At 39.0% G+C, this 18,481-nt stretch overlaps 1 protein-coding gene across 1 annotated transcript; it reads left to right on the top strand.

Annotated features, from left to right (window-relative positions):
* Nucleotides 1-3,506: 3,506 nt before the first annotated feature.
* On the top strand, nt 3,507-17,691 carry NDUFV3 (NADH:ubiquinone oxidoreductase subunit V3). The gene is made up of 4 exons (XM_044441762.1): nt 3,507-3,677; nt 6,635-6,725; nt 12,261-13,094; nt 17,482-17,691. Exons 1-4 carry the CDS (start codon nt 3,630-3,632, stop codon nt 17,646-17,648), a joined length of 1,140 nt encoding a protein of 379 aa, XP_044297697.1. The 5' UTR covers nt 3,507-3,629; the 3' UTR covers nt 17,649-17,691.
* The last annotated feature ends 790 nt before the right edge of the window (nt 17,692-18,481 follow it).

The following is an 18,481-nucleotide window of genomic DNA, read 5'->3' as shown; positions in this document are numbered from 1 at the left end:
AGAGAATGAAAGCAGTCTTTTTCGGGGAAAGTCAAGCGCTCTTGGAAGCCTCGTGGGAACTTCTGAAATAAAACGGAATAGTTTTCCACTCCAGCTTCCAGTGCAAGGTGTACAGCGGGGGTTCGGGGTGGTGTTCTGCTAAGAGTTGCAATGCTGGAGCTGTAATGGACACAGGAGGCTCTTCATTCTTTTTTTACCGAAAGCTTCGTTTGCGTGTCACGCTCACTCTTTCAAGTTTCTATGCACTCCTCTGTCCTAGAGTTAGAAAACCTTGGGGCAGAGGGAGGCTGCTTCTCGATCCTGAAACGTATTTGTGTCTTGTACAAGTGATTACGTTGTTTTTCTGAGATTTTTTTTTTTTTGAAGGACAGTCATGAGTTTCTTGAAGACATAGTCCTTGCTAAGCATGCACCGGATTCTACCCATGTTAAGGCTGAAAAAATGTTATTCAAATTATAATTATTTCTAACTATCTGTAGTGCAGGGCTGAACAAAATTAGTTTCAACTCACACCATCTCTAGTCTTATTTAATATCCCCAAATATGCTTTTGTAATAGCATCTTCAGTGACATTTTGTTTCTTGGAAAGAATTTGTGAAATGTTCAAAGTGCCTTGGGCTTCTCTGAGCTACACACTATAGTCTTTCTTCTGTCTCCAAAGAGCAGTAACTACTTTCTCCTTCTTTGGTTTAACCCATTATCTATCAGATAGTCTTCTCTAAATGGCAAATCAAAAGGGTTGCTATAGGTTGCCCCAAATATTGAGATGCCAAATATGCCAAAATATACAAGCAAAACTGTTTCCTTTGAACATTCCTTCTCTGCATCTAATCAACTCTTCGAGGAAATAATATATTAGGAGAGGCCAGCAGTTAGATCTAAGCCGATATTTTGTTTTCATAAATTTAAGAGACAAAAATACCCTGTTTGGATGGATGTGTACCTTGAAACTTTAAGGCAATCAGTGTCTTGAATCTAACAATTACAAAAAAGAGTGATCGCTTATGCACTTTCATTAACAAAAATACAAAATCTGATGGAAACATCTATTTGTAATAAGATGTCTGAAGAATGCAGAGCATTGAAGGGCTTTTGGTGTCTAAATATGCATAGGGTTGCACCTTAATGGACTTAAACATGGGGCTTCCTTTGAAGAGAGTCTAGAAAACATGGTCCGAAATGTAGCTCCCAAACTTCTGATTGGAGCTCGAGATTATAATTTTGATATGGCTACCAATCTATTTCCAAGTCCAAGGGAAGATTCTAAAGTTTAACACCCAAAATGGTCAAGGCTAAAGACAGCACCATGCACTTCATTTCATCATCCAAGATACTGATCCATTTCTCACTGGTGCCTGAGACAAATAACACATTGGCGGTTACCACATTTCATGAAGTGCCCTCCACTTCCACCCACTTCAAGTGATTGCATTTCTTCTGGAAAGAATAGCTAGCAACATCTAGCAAGTCAGGACATGATGCACATGAAAGTTCCTGTTGAAACCCCTACGCTGGTTTCACCAACCTTTATGGGACTGTGGGCATGTTTGGAATTTTGAGAATGGGTTACTGGTACCTTAACAAAATGGCTGCTATGGATACCTTGCCCATTCACATAATGGTAGCTGAAGGGTGTGCATTGTTCTGGTTCAACTGGAGGAATGGCTAGGAGGCTGTTGAGGTTCAACAGGTAGTGAACTTTCCCTGTGTCCAAAAGCCAAAATAATTTTTTGCAAGCATGCCAAGTCCTCATAGCCTTGCGCTTACTAAGAAGGGCACCAGGCATAATGGCCTTACAGTTGCCTTCCTCAAAGATTCTGTAGATAAGGTGTGTTTTTGCATTGTTTTGTATCAAAACAGCTTTACTCCCAGAAAGTGGGCAGGGACCCTGGGTGCATCCTGACAGGCTCTGCGATAGTGGAAATGAAACAGTGCAACTTCTATGGCAAGAGGCATTTTTTGTTGTTATCCTGCAGGGAGAAATTGACATGTTGCTTGGCCAAGCAGCCTTGGAGCCCATGGGTTGCCCCTGGTTTATTAAGGGTACTGATAGGCCACTGAGCTTTAGCTTGTTAATAATCTGCATCCATATTCTTCACTGTATTAAATAAACTTTATATCATCTTTGACACAGATGATTTTGTCTTTTCCTGTGTGTTCTCAAACCTAGGATACCTGACTGGACCAGGCCCACATCATCACAATAGAGGGTTCTGCTGTTCATACTTAACCATTTCATAACTAACACACCTGTGATGTTAAAAGTAACTTGTCCCAGAAACTAGTATAAGGCAGAGGTGGGCTCTAACACAGAGAAGTAGTTCCTTATAACCATATTTTTCTGCTGCAGTAGAATACCTATTTCACAGTAGGCAAATGTTTGCATGCTTACTCTCTCTAGCAGTCAATTCACCGCTATCATCACTCTCTGTCACCTGAATAAACTCACCTTAACACACTGTACACACATGCATACTTTTTTCATCCACATAATCTTTGACAGAGTCATAGTCTCCCATCCATTCATTCACTCAGAAGCAAGCATTCCTCCAACATGCATGTACACACATACACACACATCCCTCCCATCTCCCTTCAAAGTGGTGCACTGAATATTCAATGGTAAGAACTGGAACAAAAACACATGAGAATATTGAGCATCTGTGTATACCCTTACATGAAGCTTGCATGCATTCACTTGAACATGTGAATAAGGCCATCATAAGGAGACTATTGTAACAGTGGTGTTTCTTCGGGGAATTCAGAATTGATAGAAAGTGTTATACATTATTTTTAATAAATGAGAAATGACACAGTGGCAGCCTGATACAAAATTTATATCATACATGCCAAGGAAAAACCACTGTTCCCTTTCGTGGCCCTGTGATCAGAAAACGGCTGGAATTTCAAAGCGCCTCACCTTTCCACCAAAGGCATCCTTTGTTGTTCAAACTTAGGATCAAATGACAAAGTTTCCTTTATGTGTTCTGACTGGTACACAGATACACACAAAATAATGCTGCTTGCACACGTACTTTTTTATATGCTGTATAAATTGCATTTTTATTCTTTCATTAGATACTGACCTCCTGCTTAGGCCATTTTGCTGTAGATGTTCCACATGTATATTTGTTATAGACTAAGGGCGCAACCTAAAATCCTACACCTCTTAAGTGCCCCGCAAGACCCAGCAGTGCTGGCTGAGGAACGTTATGAACAGTAGCACTTTTTCTCTGTCAGATGTCACGCCCTTAGGAATTATAATCTGTGCTTTCTTCGGTGACCTTGTTATATTATTAAGGATTTCTTTCTTTTTGCTGTCTTTGTTCTGCAAGATAAGTAAAATTTCATAAGAAGAAAGGCTCCCTTTCTTTCTGTAAGCTACTCTCACGAGTGTTCAGCAACGCTACTGCCCATCAGCCACGACCGCCGCTGAACAGCCGGAGGGAAGGCGCTGCTCCGGGGAAAGCGGGGCGGTGCCGCTGCCTTCGCCTCACGCCCACATGCGCGAAGTGCGTGGGTTTTTCCTAGGAGAGGGCGCCCTAGGCCGGAAAAGCGCGTGGGAACCTTTTCCTCCCTCTCTCTTAGGTAAAGGTTGTTGAGGGGACGCCTTTTGGTGGAGCGCCAAGATGGCGGCCAGTCTTCTCATCGGCTCTAGCAGGGTGTCTGCGCTCAAGGTAACCGAGATTGAGGATGAGGGAGTCGTTCTGGTGGGGGGCTTTCTCCAGCCGCCAAGAGTGGAAGTCACCGTAGGCTTTTTATGCCTATACCAGTGATGAGATGTGCTTGTGGGGCCTGTGTGTCTGTGTCAGGACTTGACCTGAGGGTCCCGGGGTAGCTTAATTCTGTGCATTTTAAGTCGGAAGTAAGGCCCGCGGGATCCAATGGCATCTACTTGCAGGTGAATTTGCACGGGACTGCAGCCTTCGCCTTATTCTCCGAGTCTCCACTGCTGGGGGTACATTACTAGCGTGTGGGACCCGAATCAAGGTGGCAGGGCATAACATGGGAAGGATCTCAAGTAGCAGAGCTAGGAACGGCTTTTCTGCATAAGAACTAGATGAACCACAGACAAGCAGCGTATATTAGGCTGGGCAAAATAGACATTTATTAACATATGATGAGGGGGTGGGGCGAGGGAGGGACTATTATAGTGGTAAAACTGCGGTAAGGTTTGGGAACTTGTGGCCCTCCAATTATTTCAGGCTACAGTACTTGTCAACTCGTTCTAGTCTATATAGTCAGTAGGAGTTGACGGATGCAGCTCCAGTTGTTTTGGTCTACAGCCCAAGTTGCCCTGCTATATAAAGATGCAAGAAAACAGCATATTCCAAAAACTTATTATATTTATATGCAAGCATCGAAATTGGCTTGAATGACTTCCACTAATAGCCATAGTGTGGTGTAGTGGTGAGGGTGACAGAGAGCCAGGTTCCAGCCTCCACTTGCCATGAGGCTCACTGGGTGATTTTGAGCCAGTCACTAACTCCTCAACCTAACGTACCTCAACAATGTGAAGGTAAAATGGAAAAGGGCAAACATCATAAGCTGTCGTTGATTCTTTGCAGGGGGACAATAGGGGGAACTAAATATAATGTAACAATAATAGCAGTACAGTGTTAGACCTTAGTGTAATGTCTGTCTGTTTCTTTATGGAATATATATGCCTCACCTTCAACATAAATTTAAATGTAATGTAAAAATGATTCTAGGCTGACTGGTAAAGTGTATGAAAAAGGAAAATATAATATCATAACAAAGCATACAAGCTAGTGTAACAGAACAGGTGAATGTGCTTTTTAGAAAGTCAGCCCCACTGCATTCTGTAGGCTTCCCATTCTACACTGAGTGTTCATAAGCCTCCAAGATCAAATAGTCAATAAAATCAAATTTGTTTTTAATTAAAATATTAGCATCAGTGATTTATGTTTGCTTGGTATGTAATGATGACAGGCCTCCCTAAGAAAGATATTTCAGAGGTGAGGAGCCATTGAATAGTCTCTCTCTCTCCTTCCCTCCATCCATATTTCAAGAATATCACAAGAGCATTGTGATCAAAATATGCATTTAGATATTAATTAGCTGGGTGGTAACAGCTATAACTGCTATAATTGTTCCCCAACAATTTTTAAAGCTGGTCTTTAATGTTGCATTAACTTATATTTGTACAAGTATTGGCATGACTATTTTATGCATGTGTTCCTGGGCAAGAGGTGGTGCTATTAGTTATGGATGGTCAGGGTTTGATTCTTCTAGAAGTTCAGTTGTCATTCCTATACATGTGAGACAGAAATACTCCCATAACTCTCAGCATTCATTACTCACATGACTGCCTGAAGACTACTGGAAGTTGTGAGGCACTTTTATCTAATGATGCATCAGATCATGCCCTTAATTGCTTTAGTGTTTTAATTGCATATAAAAACTTTAAATAATAAATAGTGAATATTCTTTTCATATATGATTGTTGTGATGCTTGACATTTTTTAGTAGTTTGAATTTAAGTGACTTTTAGGTGAAATAATAATTGGTTCTACAGAGCTAATAAAAGGCAAGGTAACTTCAGTGGGTTTTATCCCACATTCATCTAATATTCTACTATGGTACAGACCAGGTGCACCATAGATACATAGCTCTCTCATGACATAAAGAAAAAACATTCCCACATTCACTTACCAACCAGTTTTGTGTTGGCAGAGCACACAGAACCATCACATTTATGACCAGGCTTTTGAGATTTTTCCATCTCTGACTATAGAAGATACTACTGATATGCCTGGTTAATAAAATGCATATAACAGTTTATCAGCTTTTAGAGATTCTGAGCTATCTGCAAAATGAGCATCTTTTTCCAAAGTGCTTGCCTCGTTCAAGCTTTAATGGAGGCATTTCCATGAACCTGGTGTTTTGACAGCCATCTGAAAATAAGATCCATTCATTTATGTCACACTTCTTTCCATTTAAGTGAGTTGGATGTACCAAGCCTGCCGATGTAAGTATATTTGTTCTCAAGGAGTGATGGAACAATCCTGTTGATCAACCAGAGTAGAGTGGGTGGCCTTATTTGGCCATCTAACTTAGGTGCTTAGGAAGAGGAGAGAAGGAGGCTGGAGCACTATCATAATACATTGTACTGGTAACCCCATTCTGCCTTTCTCCTTGTCCCCTTCTGCCAAGGCTGATTTTTTAACCTTAGAAAAGCAACCAGCACAGTTTTTTTCCCACACCAGCTGCAAGGTGGAGGGGAGATTGGAGTGTGGATCTTCATCTCCAAAGTCAGAGGTCTGTTTATGACTTCAGACCTGGAAATCTGAAATATCATAAGGCCCCTAGGTGCTCTCTAGGGATCATAAGATGCTCTTCTTCCTATGTATTTTTAATATTTCTAAATGAATGTGCATATTGTTTGAGCAGTGGTTGGCACATGCAGGTATGCTTATTTGAGGACAACATTTTGGACTTCTTACACTTTAACTTATGCTCTGAAAGGAATCCTGTATAATTGCTGCCAGACATACATACCCTGAATTTTGTGGACATATTAGTATCTGTTATGCCTTATACTTTTATGAAAAAAATCTAATGTGCATGAGATGTACATTATTAATCAAATGTCTTGTTTAAATTATTTTAGAATTTACCACTGCAAGCATGGCGACTTAGAAGTCTGCCTTCTGTTTCTCTTGGCACCAAACCAGGGAACACTAAAAAAGGCTCCAAACAAAGTAAGATCATTTCTTGTTAATTTCTGCATGTTATAAATGAATAGATGCTTTTCATAAACCTTATTTTATAGCAGTCTAGAACATTTGCTTGTTTTAATGGTCTGTAGACAGCCAAGATTCAAAGCTGTAAAATTGTTGCAGTTATGCTGACATAATATTCTAGTGCTTTTCTGGACAACTTCTAAAATTCCTTTTAAAGAATTGTGTGCTACAGGCTGTTCATCTGGAGCAAAGATGGGAAATGACACACACCTTTCTGCAGTGAAGTCTGCCTTCTATCCCGAGAGGTCTGTTGGTAGTATGGTAATTGTGTGGCTGAAGTCACATTGTTCCATTCGCATTTTCTGAGATCAAAAGCAATAGCACTAATTACTAGAAATATGAAGGTCTGGAAAAAAGCCAGAAAAATATATAGATGGGGAATGGGGAGGAAAATAGATTTTAAAAACCTGTCCCCCCATTTTTTCCAGTCAGTTTTGGAATGGAGAGATCTATTCTTCTATTGAATGTTAGTTTTATTTCCTCCAAACATTCACATTTCAGATATTTACATTTCTTCTATTAAACAGCTATCAAACCATTGTTTTATGCTATGTTATATGAACATCATGAGTTCTAGAATTCCAGTCTCATAGACAGAGGCTGGATGTCCTCTGTTCTCATAAACCTTTAGAATTTGTTTAACTATAAATGAATCAAAAGATATTGAAAGGTAAGGTTTGCACAATGAAACCAACTAACCTAATATTTAAATGTCTTACCTAATCAGTGTTATGCTGAAATGCTTATGGGGTGCTTTTTTGCAGAACTTACCTCTCTTGTATCTTAAGTTATATCAAGAAAAAATTAATAATTGTTACTATCTTCAACAAATATACGGGTGTGATAGAAGAGTCTTGAGCACTTTAGCATGATATTTTTCTCAGAAGGTACAAGAGTCATGTACAAAGAATAATGTATGATAATTTATGTGATACAAATAAGTTACAGTAGAGTACTTGAGTAGAAAAAGAAACTGTAAGATGTGAAATCTAATGTGACCTAATGCCCCTTGAATAAATATAGGGATGCAGAATATATGTATTTGTTCAAAATTTCCTTAGATTTTTCATGAACCCCTGGATTTCCTGATGAGTAATTTGCAGCTGCTATTGGAAATTTCTGTGTATCTTAAATTTGGATGACTATAGTCCAGCAAAATCTTCCTATTTTGACATTCAGGGAGGTATCAGTGTGATTTCACTTTTTTAGTTGCTAAATACTCTGTTTCCTTAATAAATAGGGCTTAATAATAAATAAAGAAATTCATGTAATAAGAGCTCAAGGCTTTTCCATCCTAAGCATCCAAACTTCATAACATTGTTTTAAGAAATTTCAACATGACCAGACCTAAACACTTCAGAAGGAGATTTCCAGTATTTGAATGTTTAAATTATCTGCTTTTCATGGGACATGAATTCTCATGCAGAATGTGGTAGTCCCTGCAGACTTTGAGAATTTGTCTTGAGACTTGATGTGGTAATGATATGTAGAGTGTCTTAACACAAAAAGCCTTAATTTTCAGAGTTTGAAAAACACAATAATGACCTCAAAATGCATCTTTTTAGCATGCTCTAATTGTGTAACCTAAACCTGTTAGAGTTTTCACATGTCTTTTACATAACATGTTGTTGTGCTGCTGTTGTGCTCCAATCTTGCCTACTTATCCTCTAAAATAACAATTATAGCTTCTGTCATCTTATTTTTACAGAGCCTTTGACTAGCCTATATAAATGAGGCCCTGAGAGACTGAAAAAGCATTATAATTATTAGATCCTGACCTCCTCCTAATTCTCAATATTCTGTGAAAGAGTAACCCAATGATTTTAGATTAGTGTAGGAATGAAAAAGGTGCACCCATTTGCTCTTTACATTTATGAGCACACGTTCTTTGAACACTGATAATGAGAAATAGAAATGGGATGCTTAGATTTTGTTTTACTGATTTCAAAAGAGGCTCTGCTATTTTGCTAACCTTTTCTTTGGAAGTCATAAGATTCATGCGGGGTTGGACCAAGCATCCACTTGGGCTAGAATTTTGTTCATAGCTCACAAGCTGCTCACAGATTCTTGCAAGTATGATATGAGTGCAACAGCACCCTTCTGCCCACATTCCCCATTGACTGGCAGTCATAGGGATACTGCCTGTAATCTGGAGGTAGCATTTAACCAGCATGACAAGTAGCCAATTACAGTTTTTTCCTCCATGAATTTGTTCAGTTTCCTTTTAAAACCATCCAAATGGTTGGTCATCACTTCATCTTGCAGAAGTTAACTCCAATGTCTCCTTGTCCACTTTCTCCATACCATGCATAATTCTTTGCACCCTTATCATGTCTCTGCTTAGTCACATTTTCTCTAACCGAAACAATTCTAGCTATTGCTGCCTTTCTTCCTGCAAGAGTTGCTCTAGTCCCTTGATCATCTTAGTTGCCCTTCTCTGCCCTTTTCCCAACTCTACTATATCCTTTTTTAAAAAGCTGTGGTGGCCAGAACTGCACACAATATTTTAACTGTGGTCACACCATAGGTTTGTATATGGGTAATATGATATTGGCATTTTTATTCTCAGCTCTTTTCCTAATTATACCTAACATCGAGTTTGCTTTTTCCACAGCAGCTGCTCATTGGGTTGACATTGTCATCAAGCACATACCCCTCCAGCTTATTCTTGAAGCTGGGCTTTTTTGCCCTAATGTGCATTTCTTTACATTTGTATATATTGAACAACATTTGCCATATTCATGCCTATTCTGCCAGTTTGGAGAGAAGTTTTTGGAACTTTTCTTAATCCCTTTTTGTTTTAACAACTCTAAACTTCATCACTACACTCCTTACACCTAATTCCAGATCATTTCATTCTGGTATCTCTGTTCTTCATATCTTTCTTGTGCTTTGCATCCTTAAATGTTGTGACAATTGACTTTTATGATAGCTTTCCTTCAGTGCTTAATTAACTTTCTCAAGTTATTCAACTGATTAGCAAACTGAAAACTACCATGCGTTTAAATACTTCCCTCCTGTTTTCCAGTTTTTATTGAAGGTCATTGCCAATGCTGCACATTGGTGATCTCATCCCTCTTTAGCTGTCTGAACTTCACAGCATGTGCACAACTCTGGCTTAGATCTGTGCTGACTTGTTTGCTTAATGTCTTTAAGCACTTTTGGTTATAGCTTTTGTTAAGTGCACTAGGTACAAGAACATCTCAGGAATCAACGAATTTTCTCAAGTCTGAAACACACATCTTCTAATTTCCTGTGTTATGATCACAGCTTTCATAACCTGAAGTTATGGAGTATGGACTGCCCTGAGAAATTAGACTTAGGTACTTGAGAACAAGTCAAGGAAGTTCATTCACACAGAACATTGTGCAGAAGATGAAACAAAGGCTAGAGAAGACAGTGTTTGAAACAAACCGAAGATGACTCAAGCAGCATTTCAGCTTAGAGCTAAAGTAATAGAATTGTTGTTCAAAAGATATGAACTGGTATGGGCTAACAGGCACGACAGAAACACAAATAGTAACATCACAAGGTTGTCTGCATTCAGAGCAACAGACAGCTCTGTAATGCGCACTTTCTGATTCTCACATTTTTTTCCAAATAAGTTATAGTCCAGTTCAACCAGCAGATAAGCTAGTCTGTCTTTATCTGGACTGGATCACCATTAGCTAGGGATTCACATGGTTAAATATTCTTACATACAGAGGGAAAAAACATATAGAAAATGAGCTTGTCATAAAGAAAGCTGAGCTAGAACCATTTTGGAGCTAGAGCCAGTCCAACTGGTGGTGGTGTGGGAGAGCCTGAGTGAGTTTGAGCAGCAATCTGTTGGATGTCTCAATTCAGTTTAGTTCCAGTTCCCAGTGTTTTCTTGGTCTGTGCAAGAGAGTATTCTTTTTTAAGTGTTTTGCCTAAAGAAGCTACAGCACTTCTGACAGTTTCATTAAAAATGATTAAAGGTTATAAGATACATGGAAAGCCTCATTTCTACATTTTCAAGACTTTCATCTGTGACTTTTGTTCCACTTCATTGCTGAGATCCTACACCTAGGGACAAAATAACATGTCCTAAGGATTCCCTGAAATGGTAAAACAGTTAGAAGGTAGTGAGAAGCTCTGCAGCAAAACGTGTGCATTACAAAATTTAGCAATGTTGAATTTCCCACAACTTTGCTATAGGGGAAATTCTTTAAATAAAAGCCTTCATTCCTTTGCTGGGATGGCTCAACTGTGCAAGTAATCCATAGTTTCAAGGCCTTCTTGTGTTTTTAGTAAAACAGTGAAGCAGTATGTGTTTCCCCAAAATCCAAGTAATATTATGTGCATTCCCGAGACTTCAGAGCCTACAGAGTATCTTGGGGGCAGCCCTGGTCCTACTAATGTTGCCTCTTTGTATAAATGCAGCACTTTTCTTGTGGCTATCAAAGTTTCATATTGAATAGTACAGCTTAGAGGAACTACATTTTTCTGCTTCAGGAAAGATGCCTGCATCTTACAGAATTCAGTGCCACAAGATGATTTAACAGCCACTAGCTTACAGGGTATTTTTAAAAACAGCTAGATAAATATATAGTGAGTACATCTGTTGATGACCATGTTTAAAGATAATACCTCTGAATAGCTAATGCTGTAGGCAAATAACAGTGGAAGGATACTACTTTCATGCCCTGCTTCAGAAAGCTCAGAGATGTTGAGATGAATCATGCTGCAAATGATTGCTGGACTAGTTAGAGTCCCTTTTCATGTGTGTATGTGTAGGAAAGGATGAATTTAGCTTATGTATGTAAAAGAGACCTACGAAAACCTTGAATTTAAAGACCAAGGTAGAGGTGGTAGGCAGACAAATATCAATAGGGCAGTTATTAAAAGACAACGTATTTTACTTAACAAATATCTCTTTGTATCATTTGAAAAAGCAAGTGATTCCATACGGAGATTGCACTTTCAACAGATTATAATTGAACTTTGTGGTAGATCGAAAGTGCTTTGTTTGAATCAGTTTCAAAGTATATTGAATGTAGGTGAGGTACTTAGATACTGCATGACTAAATATACGATTTGTGATGTCCTTGAAAAGCTACAAAAGTATTTTTGTCTCAACAGTGTTTGGATCAGGGTATTTCTGATAATAAAAGGTTCACAGGCAGCGTGATACCACAGACAGACAATTTGTGTTCTTGTTAGGAACCATTGTGTATGAAGAATATTGGCTTTTAAAAACTTTTAGGGAGCATTTATATGAAATGCAGCAGCTGGTATTGTGAAGCTGGGGAAACTAAACTTTTGGTATTTATACTAGATTCTTTCATAAATTTCAACAAGAATTCTATAAAAGCAAGGGTGTATTTGAAAATGCCAGCCTGCACCCTCACCCCTTCTGTCATTTCCTAGATGTAACTGGTGCTAGAGGAGTATATACCAAGCCATTAGCCACCAAACAGCAGTTGAATTTCCTTTAAAAGCTGTCTCCTAATTCTTTCCCACAATTCACAGATAAAGGTGAGATCATAAGTAACAGTAAACCTGATTCAGCTGTACAATTAGCAGATGAAGATCTGAGGAAATTCTTTGCAAGGAAAACTCTGGTAGCATTTCCTCAGAGAGCAAAGTTTCCTTCTCCTGGGGCAGAACCTGCTTTCTCCTCAGCTGAAGGCTTGCGTAAGAAATCGACAGATGAAGAGTCATCCTCTTCATTGAGCTCTGGATCAGATTCAAGTTCAGATTCTGAGGAGGAAGACAACTCCTTCAAGCATACCATAAAAGCCAAAGTATTTCCCAGGAAAGATCCTATCTCTTCTGAGGACAGAATGAAGGGAAAGGGAACACTGGAAAAACACTTTCCTCAAGAGCAAGTCAAGGACAAAACCCTCCAAAATTTCCCTTCCACAAAGACCCCGATCAAACAAAAGCAATTGTATCAGGCAACAGCTGATGACAAGTGGGCAAGAACAGATTTGGCAAAACATGGTGCAGAACAAAGACCTAAAGAGAGTCACTTAAAGAGCACAGACTTGGGAGTAAAAATTGCAGAGAGTCAAAGGCCAAGAGAAGTTTCATCTAAGCAACTGGATGTCTCTCTCCCTGAAGCATCTTCAAGTATATCATCTAAAACTCAGCCAGTGCTTCAGCAAAGTGTTGCACAAAACCTGACATTGAGACAGGAAGAGAATGTGCCAAAGGAGTTAAAAAAGACTGAAGTGCAAGGAAGAACTGCTGCTGTTCAGAAAGAGGATTTGAATAGTGAAGTGCCAATGGTAGAAGCTACAGTAAAGGATGAGAGCACGCTGGATACAGGAATTCAGACTGAACAACAAAGCACTATACTGGGTATTGCTTTATCTTGTTTGATCTGCATTGGTCCTATGGGTGCTAAGGGCTTTACATGGGCAAGCGTCTTGTATTCTAACAGCTCATTATGTGAGAGCACTTTGGAATCCTTTCCACTTTTCCTGATGCCTGTAGGTTGGCATCTTATACTTTTGGGTGTTCTTTACAGATCTTTACATTTATGGGTTGTTTGCACTTCTTTTCTTTGATTCTCCTGCTTACTGTTTAAACTGTTAATAGGGATGGAAGACTCTTTCTTAGCCTACTATATATTCATATATATGGTGCTCTTATGTTTTGGTATAGTAAAAGGTAAATGGGGAGAGGGTGGGGCCGGACTGGAATGAGCCAAGGGGAAATGGGCTACCTTATTAAAATTAGAATGTTGTCCCAATTTGCTAGAAACACAATGGAGCTATTGAGCGGCCTGTTTTGCATTCTTTTGCTCTTCCTGCCCAACATTTGCCCTCAGGCTTACCAGCTGCTTTTCTGCCCGAACTGGCTGTTCATTCAGTACTTTCTCTATTCTGTCTTTTTCTTCTGGCAGTGCTCTGATAGTTATAGAAATTAGCTCCATTGAGCAGATGAGGATTATGAAGAATAAAGTCTAGTTTGACACCAGAGTGGTGATGGGGAAGCTGTGTCCCCTGGTTGGCCAAGATACTGCTTCACATCCCAGCTTTAAGGATGACAAGCCTTCACAGCATATGCTTTCCCTTACTGTTCTTCCTTAGCTACCTTACATATCTTTGTTACTTGAACTCCCTCTCTCCTGTGATCTTAGGACATTTCTAGACTATTAAGAGTCTCTTTTGGCCTCCAAATGCACTGTGCACTCTCCAGAAATCAGCCATGTTGCTATCATATTCTTTTTGCTTTGTAGTACAGGTGTGGGTAAATTTCATGTTTCCAGGGTCTATTCTGTTTTTTTACTAGAGCCCCAAGTTCCACTTGCTCTGCCTAGTACTAAAGACACGTACTTCAAATATTAAAATTTGAGTACATGAACTTCTTTTAAGTCCCAGAGCTGAGCTCACAAGCCTGCAACACACATCCACTGTTGGCTGTGTAAGCCTTTCTCCAGTTCAGCACTATCATTTAGGAATGGGAGGAGGGGGCAGTCATCTTGTTGCCCCTATTGCTAAATAACTGGAATTCCAAGATACTTGTCTACTACAAGATCTACTACAAATCACTAGAAATCTACTACTACATTTGTTTAAATCTACTTTCTGCTCACCGCTGCTGTAGCACATTCACTTTCCAAAAAAAAGGATACTTGCTACAGAGCAATCTTACCCCCAAAATACATAGATTCATAAGGCAGAAAAATAATAACACCAGTAGCTAGATGAACTGCTATTTGTTTAGAAACAAGGGAAATTGCTGGAAGAAACTAGAAGCTTGAAATACAACATGAAGGTTGAAGTACTGTCAAAACCTGGATTTTCCAGATATTTGAGCTGCTGTGCATCCAGCAGAGGGCACCAATGTTTGGAAAAAGCATACTTGAAATATTAGACTGAAAACATTGTGACTGCCTTCCATTTTTGCCCTGGAAAAAATGGAATAAGTAATTAAGTTTATTAGTGGAAGGCAATGAACTGTACTGTTAAAGCAAACTGTACTTAATAATATATATCTGTTAAGGTATAATACTGTGGAGGTTAGAGACCTTATGTGATACTTTCACCTGCATAACTGAAAGTTAGATCTGTTCATGTAGGACAGAGTTCAACCAGTATAAACCTTTTTAAGCTCCATTGATTTCACTGGGAGAAGCTTAAGCACTTCGCCCATTTTCTCACTGAAATCAAAGAGGTTAAAAAGTGTTGCATTCTGTTCAAAATGTGTTGGTCTTCTAATACTGTGTTTCCTTTTGGCTCTACACTGCATTCTCCATTCTTCTCCATGTTCTGTGCTTTGCAGATTATCAAGGCATAAAATAGAAATTTTATGAATCTCTGAATCTTAGGCCTAGGAGCCAAATGCAGCCCTCCTAGGGTCCCAGTCAGGCCCTCTGGGGTTCCTCAGATGGTTTTGTTCCCTTCCCTGCCCTTACTTCTTTCCCACAGTCACCTTTCTTTGGTGGTTTCGCAGCTTTTGTACAGTTATTTCTCCATTCTACAAGGTTGAATGCCTGTCCTAATACTTTGTAACTGACAGTAACAGCTTTAAACTAAAATATGGTGATGTTCTGGCCTCACCCCTTTTGCCTTCAGCCCTGCATACTGATGAAATTTGGGCTCCAGTTATCTCCAAAATGGAATTTGGCTCTTGGGCTAAAATATTCTGCTTCCCAGTTTATTTAAATGTTCATTATTTTTATTTTATTTTGTAAAGCATAAACCCTTTCATGGATAATGATTTGGCAGAAATAAAATTTTGAAACCCAAAACCATGCAAACTAGTAGAAAATGTCAGCAATTTCTAGCTTCTCAGAGCTGAGATGCTTTCATGGAAATATTATGTATTTTACCTTTATCATTCAGTATTTTATTGCAGCCCCAGCATTCATACTGCATTCATTCTATTGAAGGATCTTGTGGCTTTTGTGAACTTAGTGAGGAAGTAAGGAGCTAGATTTTCCTCTGGGGAAAACCTACAAACAGCTCCCTTATTTGAATATTCTCCATTGAAAGAAGGCTCTGGAGCACACTTAAAACCTTTAAAAATGCAGCTATTGCTCTTGGATCTATCAGCAGAATACACACACACACACACACACACACACACACACACACACACACAGAGAGAGAGAGAGAGAGAGAGAGAGAGAGAGAGAGAATCTGTGTGCTAGTCAAAGCTATCCTGTCTGTCTCTCTCTATTTCTTTATTTCTTTTGAACTATAGCCCTTCCAGCTTCCAGACAAAAAAAGCCATCGAGGTGGTTTACAAAAAAGCCATAATAACAAACCATGGGTTAGCTGCAGTTTGTTGAATTGAGGGTTGTTGTTATATGAGAAGCCAGAACTGAGTTAACTATTCATTTGTTTGATTGTATTTATGTGACTTCTACCCCCCCCCTTCTAGCAAAAGAATGGTACCCAGGGCCTAATTCAAATAGATTAATACAAAAACATATTTTAAAAATACAGCAAAATATAAGTTACAAATTAAAAATAAAAATAACATCCAACCCAGCAGATCCCACGTACAGGCCAAAAAGTCTTCTTGAATAAAGTGGACTTTGCTTGTTGATAGGAGGGAGGGAGCAGACCTAGCATTGGTTTGTAAAGAGCTCCGCAGCCTGGAGTCAGCTACCAAGAAGACCCTCTTTCAGATCACCAAACATATCTATGAATAAAGTGGCCTTGAAAGCAGGGCTTCTCCAGGAAGCAGTAAAGAACTGTGTGTGCTCATGGGAGAGGCTGGATTTGGTGTAGCCTGGTCCCAAGACACACTGGACTTTATAAGTTATAACCAGCACTTTGAATCCTACTGAGAAACAGCCTGCAGTCAATGAAGCTCCTGTAACTAGTTCCAGTCAACAGTTTTCCTGCAAAGTTCTGGTCCAGCTGATGTTTCTCGCCAGTTTTCAAAGGCAGGCTCATGTAGAACATATTATGGTAGTCTAGCTGGGATGTAACTAAGAGATGTGCACCCATAGCCTGATTAGGCAATTCCAGGGATTGTTACCTACAAAGAGAACCCATATTGTAAACTCGGTTTTGTTTGTTTTTTAACTATGGGTTATCATTACATGGGAACCCAGAATTATGAGCTTCTTCATGGGTTATTTTACCATGCTATAGACTCCATAGTATAGAAGTTGCTTCACATGGCAGTACTGCAGTGCTACAAAGGCGGCTGGGATAAAGGAAGGGAGCAGGTAAAGGAGAAATGAAACAGCGACATAAGAAAATAAACCACAGGCTATTCATTTAACTGTTAGACAAACCCTGTGTAGGACGGGAAACCATGTAAATAATGAACTGTAGGTTAAGTGTTATGAGTGAACCAGGCCATGGAGTTTTAAAAAGCATCATACTTTTGGCAGGGAAACTACTGTGACAAACAAACAGCAAAGCTCCACTTGCAGGCTTAGTTACATATGGGTAGTTCATGTGCACATGCTTCTTTTTCAATCCTGGCATAAGTGTTCCTGACAGTATTCAAAGAAACAAATCAACTTGCAATCAGTTACATTTTGGAGTGGACTTTTTATTAAAGTGAATGCAGTTCTACATGTTCAAATACATGTTCACTTCTTTCATATTGCTGTGAACTTTTAATTTCTTGTTCTGCTTTTAGCAAACATCACAAGTGGCAAACTGAGTAATAAAGCTCCACACATAAAAAATCTGAGTCAGCGAGCAATAATAGCTTCTTTTATCTCTGGGTTCTTTTATCTTTGGGTTCATGAACATATTTTTCTCTCTCATAGAGGCCAAGCCATCAACTGAAACTGCTCAAGAAACATTTGACATTGCTACCTACAAGAACTTGCAGCATCATGAGTATACACCATACACCTTCGTGGATTATGATGTTTTGCTCTCAAAATTGAGGTTGCCTCAACCCTCATCTGGGAAACTATCTCCAAGGCACTGAATCATATGTGGGGAAACTCAAATAAACTAATTCTGACAATGAAGCAATATCTGTGTTATAATTTTATAAGTGCTGCAAATTAGGTTGTTGGAAATTGGTCATTTTAATGAACCATCTTGCCAGTGATGGGTATGAACTCTGAGAAATCTCATAATGATTGCAGCTGTTCAGTGTTTATCAAATTAGTTCTAATATGATGTCCTATTTGATATTCTCCCAGTGTCTGCTACTCTATATTATCAATAGCATACTTGTATGGCTTAGCATTATTTGGATAGTTTATAAAATAGTGCAGAATACCTATCTACATTATTCTGGAACTGAATATTAATGGACAAGGCATTTATGATTGAATACTGTGTTTTCACTATGGTTTTTGGTAAAGGTGCACTTCTAGAAACCCACTACTCTCTGCTGAATTTTGAAGACTCTTTAAAATTGAGGTTTATCACATTTTATTGTGATAGACTTGGAATGCAGACTAGTGTGATAGTTAATATATATGGGAGATTGTAATATCGATTGTGAAAACCTGCTTCTAATGTCCTAGCATGAATTTAAGGAATTGTGTATGCACCTGTTGGGAAACACTTCTTTTATTACTGTACAGGCTTAGCACTGGCAGTGAAAACAGATTCTAATGCTCAGTACTCAAAGGTTGAACTGCTAGAAAAAGATTGAGAATGTAAGCAGTGGACTTGGCATACTCATTCATGTATTAAATCTGAAAGACACGGGGGAGATAAGCTGTCAACTGATAGGGACTTTAAGTTTGATTGAGCACATCAATAAAAGCTTACATTTTAGGAATATTTGGTATCCAGATACAACAG

This window comes from Varanus komodoensis, unplaced genomic scaffold (genome assembly GCF_004798865.1).
Source record: "Varanus komodoensis strain SLA01 unplaced genomic scaffold, ASM479886v1 scaffold4, whole genome shotgun sequence".
Taxonomy (NCBI): domain Eukaryota; kingdom Metazoa; phylum Chordata; class Lepidosauria; order Squamata; family Varanidae; genus Varanus; species Varanus komodoensis.
This window is presented reverse-complemented; position numbering and strand designations above follow the sequence as displayed.

Coding starts and splice junctions, on each gene's coding strand:
- NDUFV3 (XM_044441762.1), top strand. CDS start 3,630: ATGGCGGCCAGTCTTCTCATCGGCTCTAGCAGGGTGTCTGCGCTCAAG. Junction 6,726..12,260: donor TAAAAAAGGCTCCAAACAAA/GTAAGATCATTT, acceptor CACAATTCACAG/ATAAAGGTGAGATCATAAGT. Junction 13,095..17,481: donor ACAACAAAGCACTATACTGG/GTATTGCTTTAT, acceptor TCTCTCTCATAG/AGGCCAAGCCATCAACTGAA.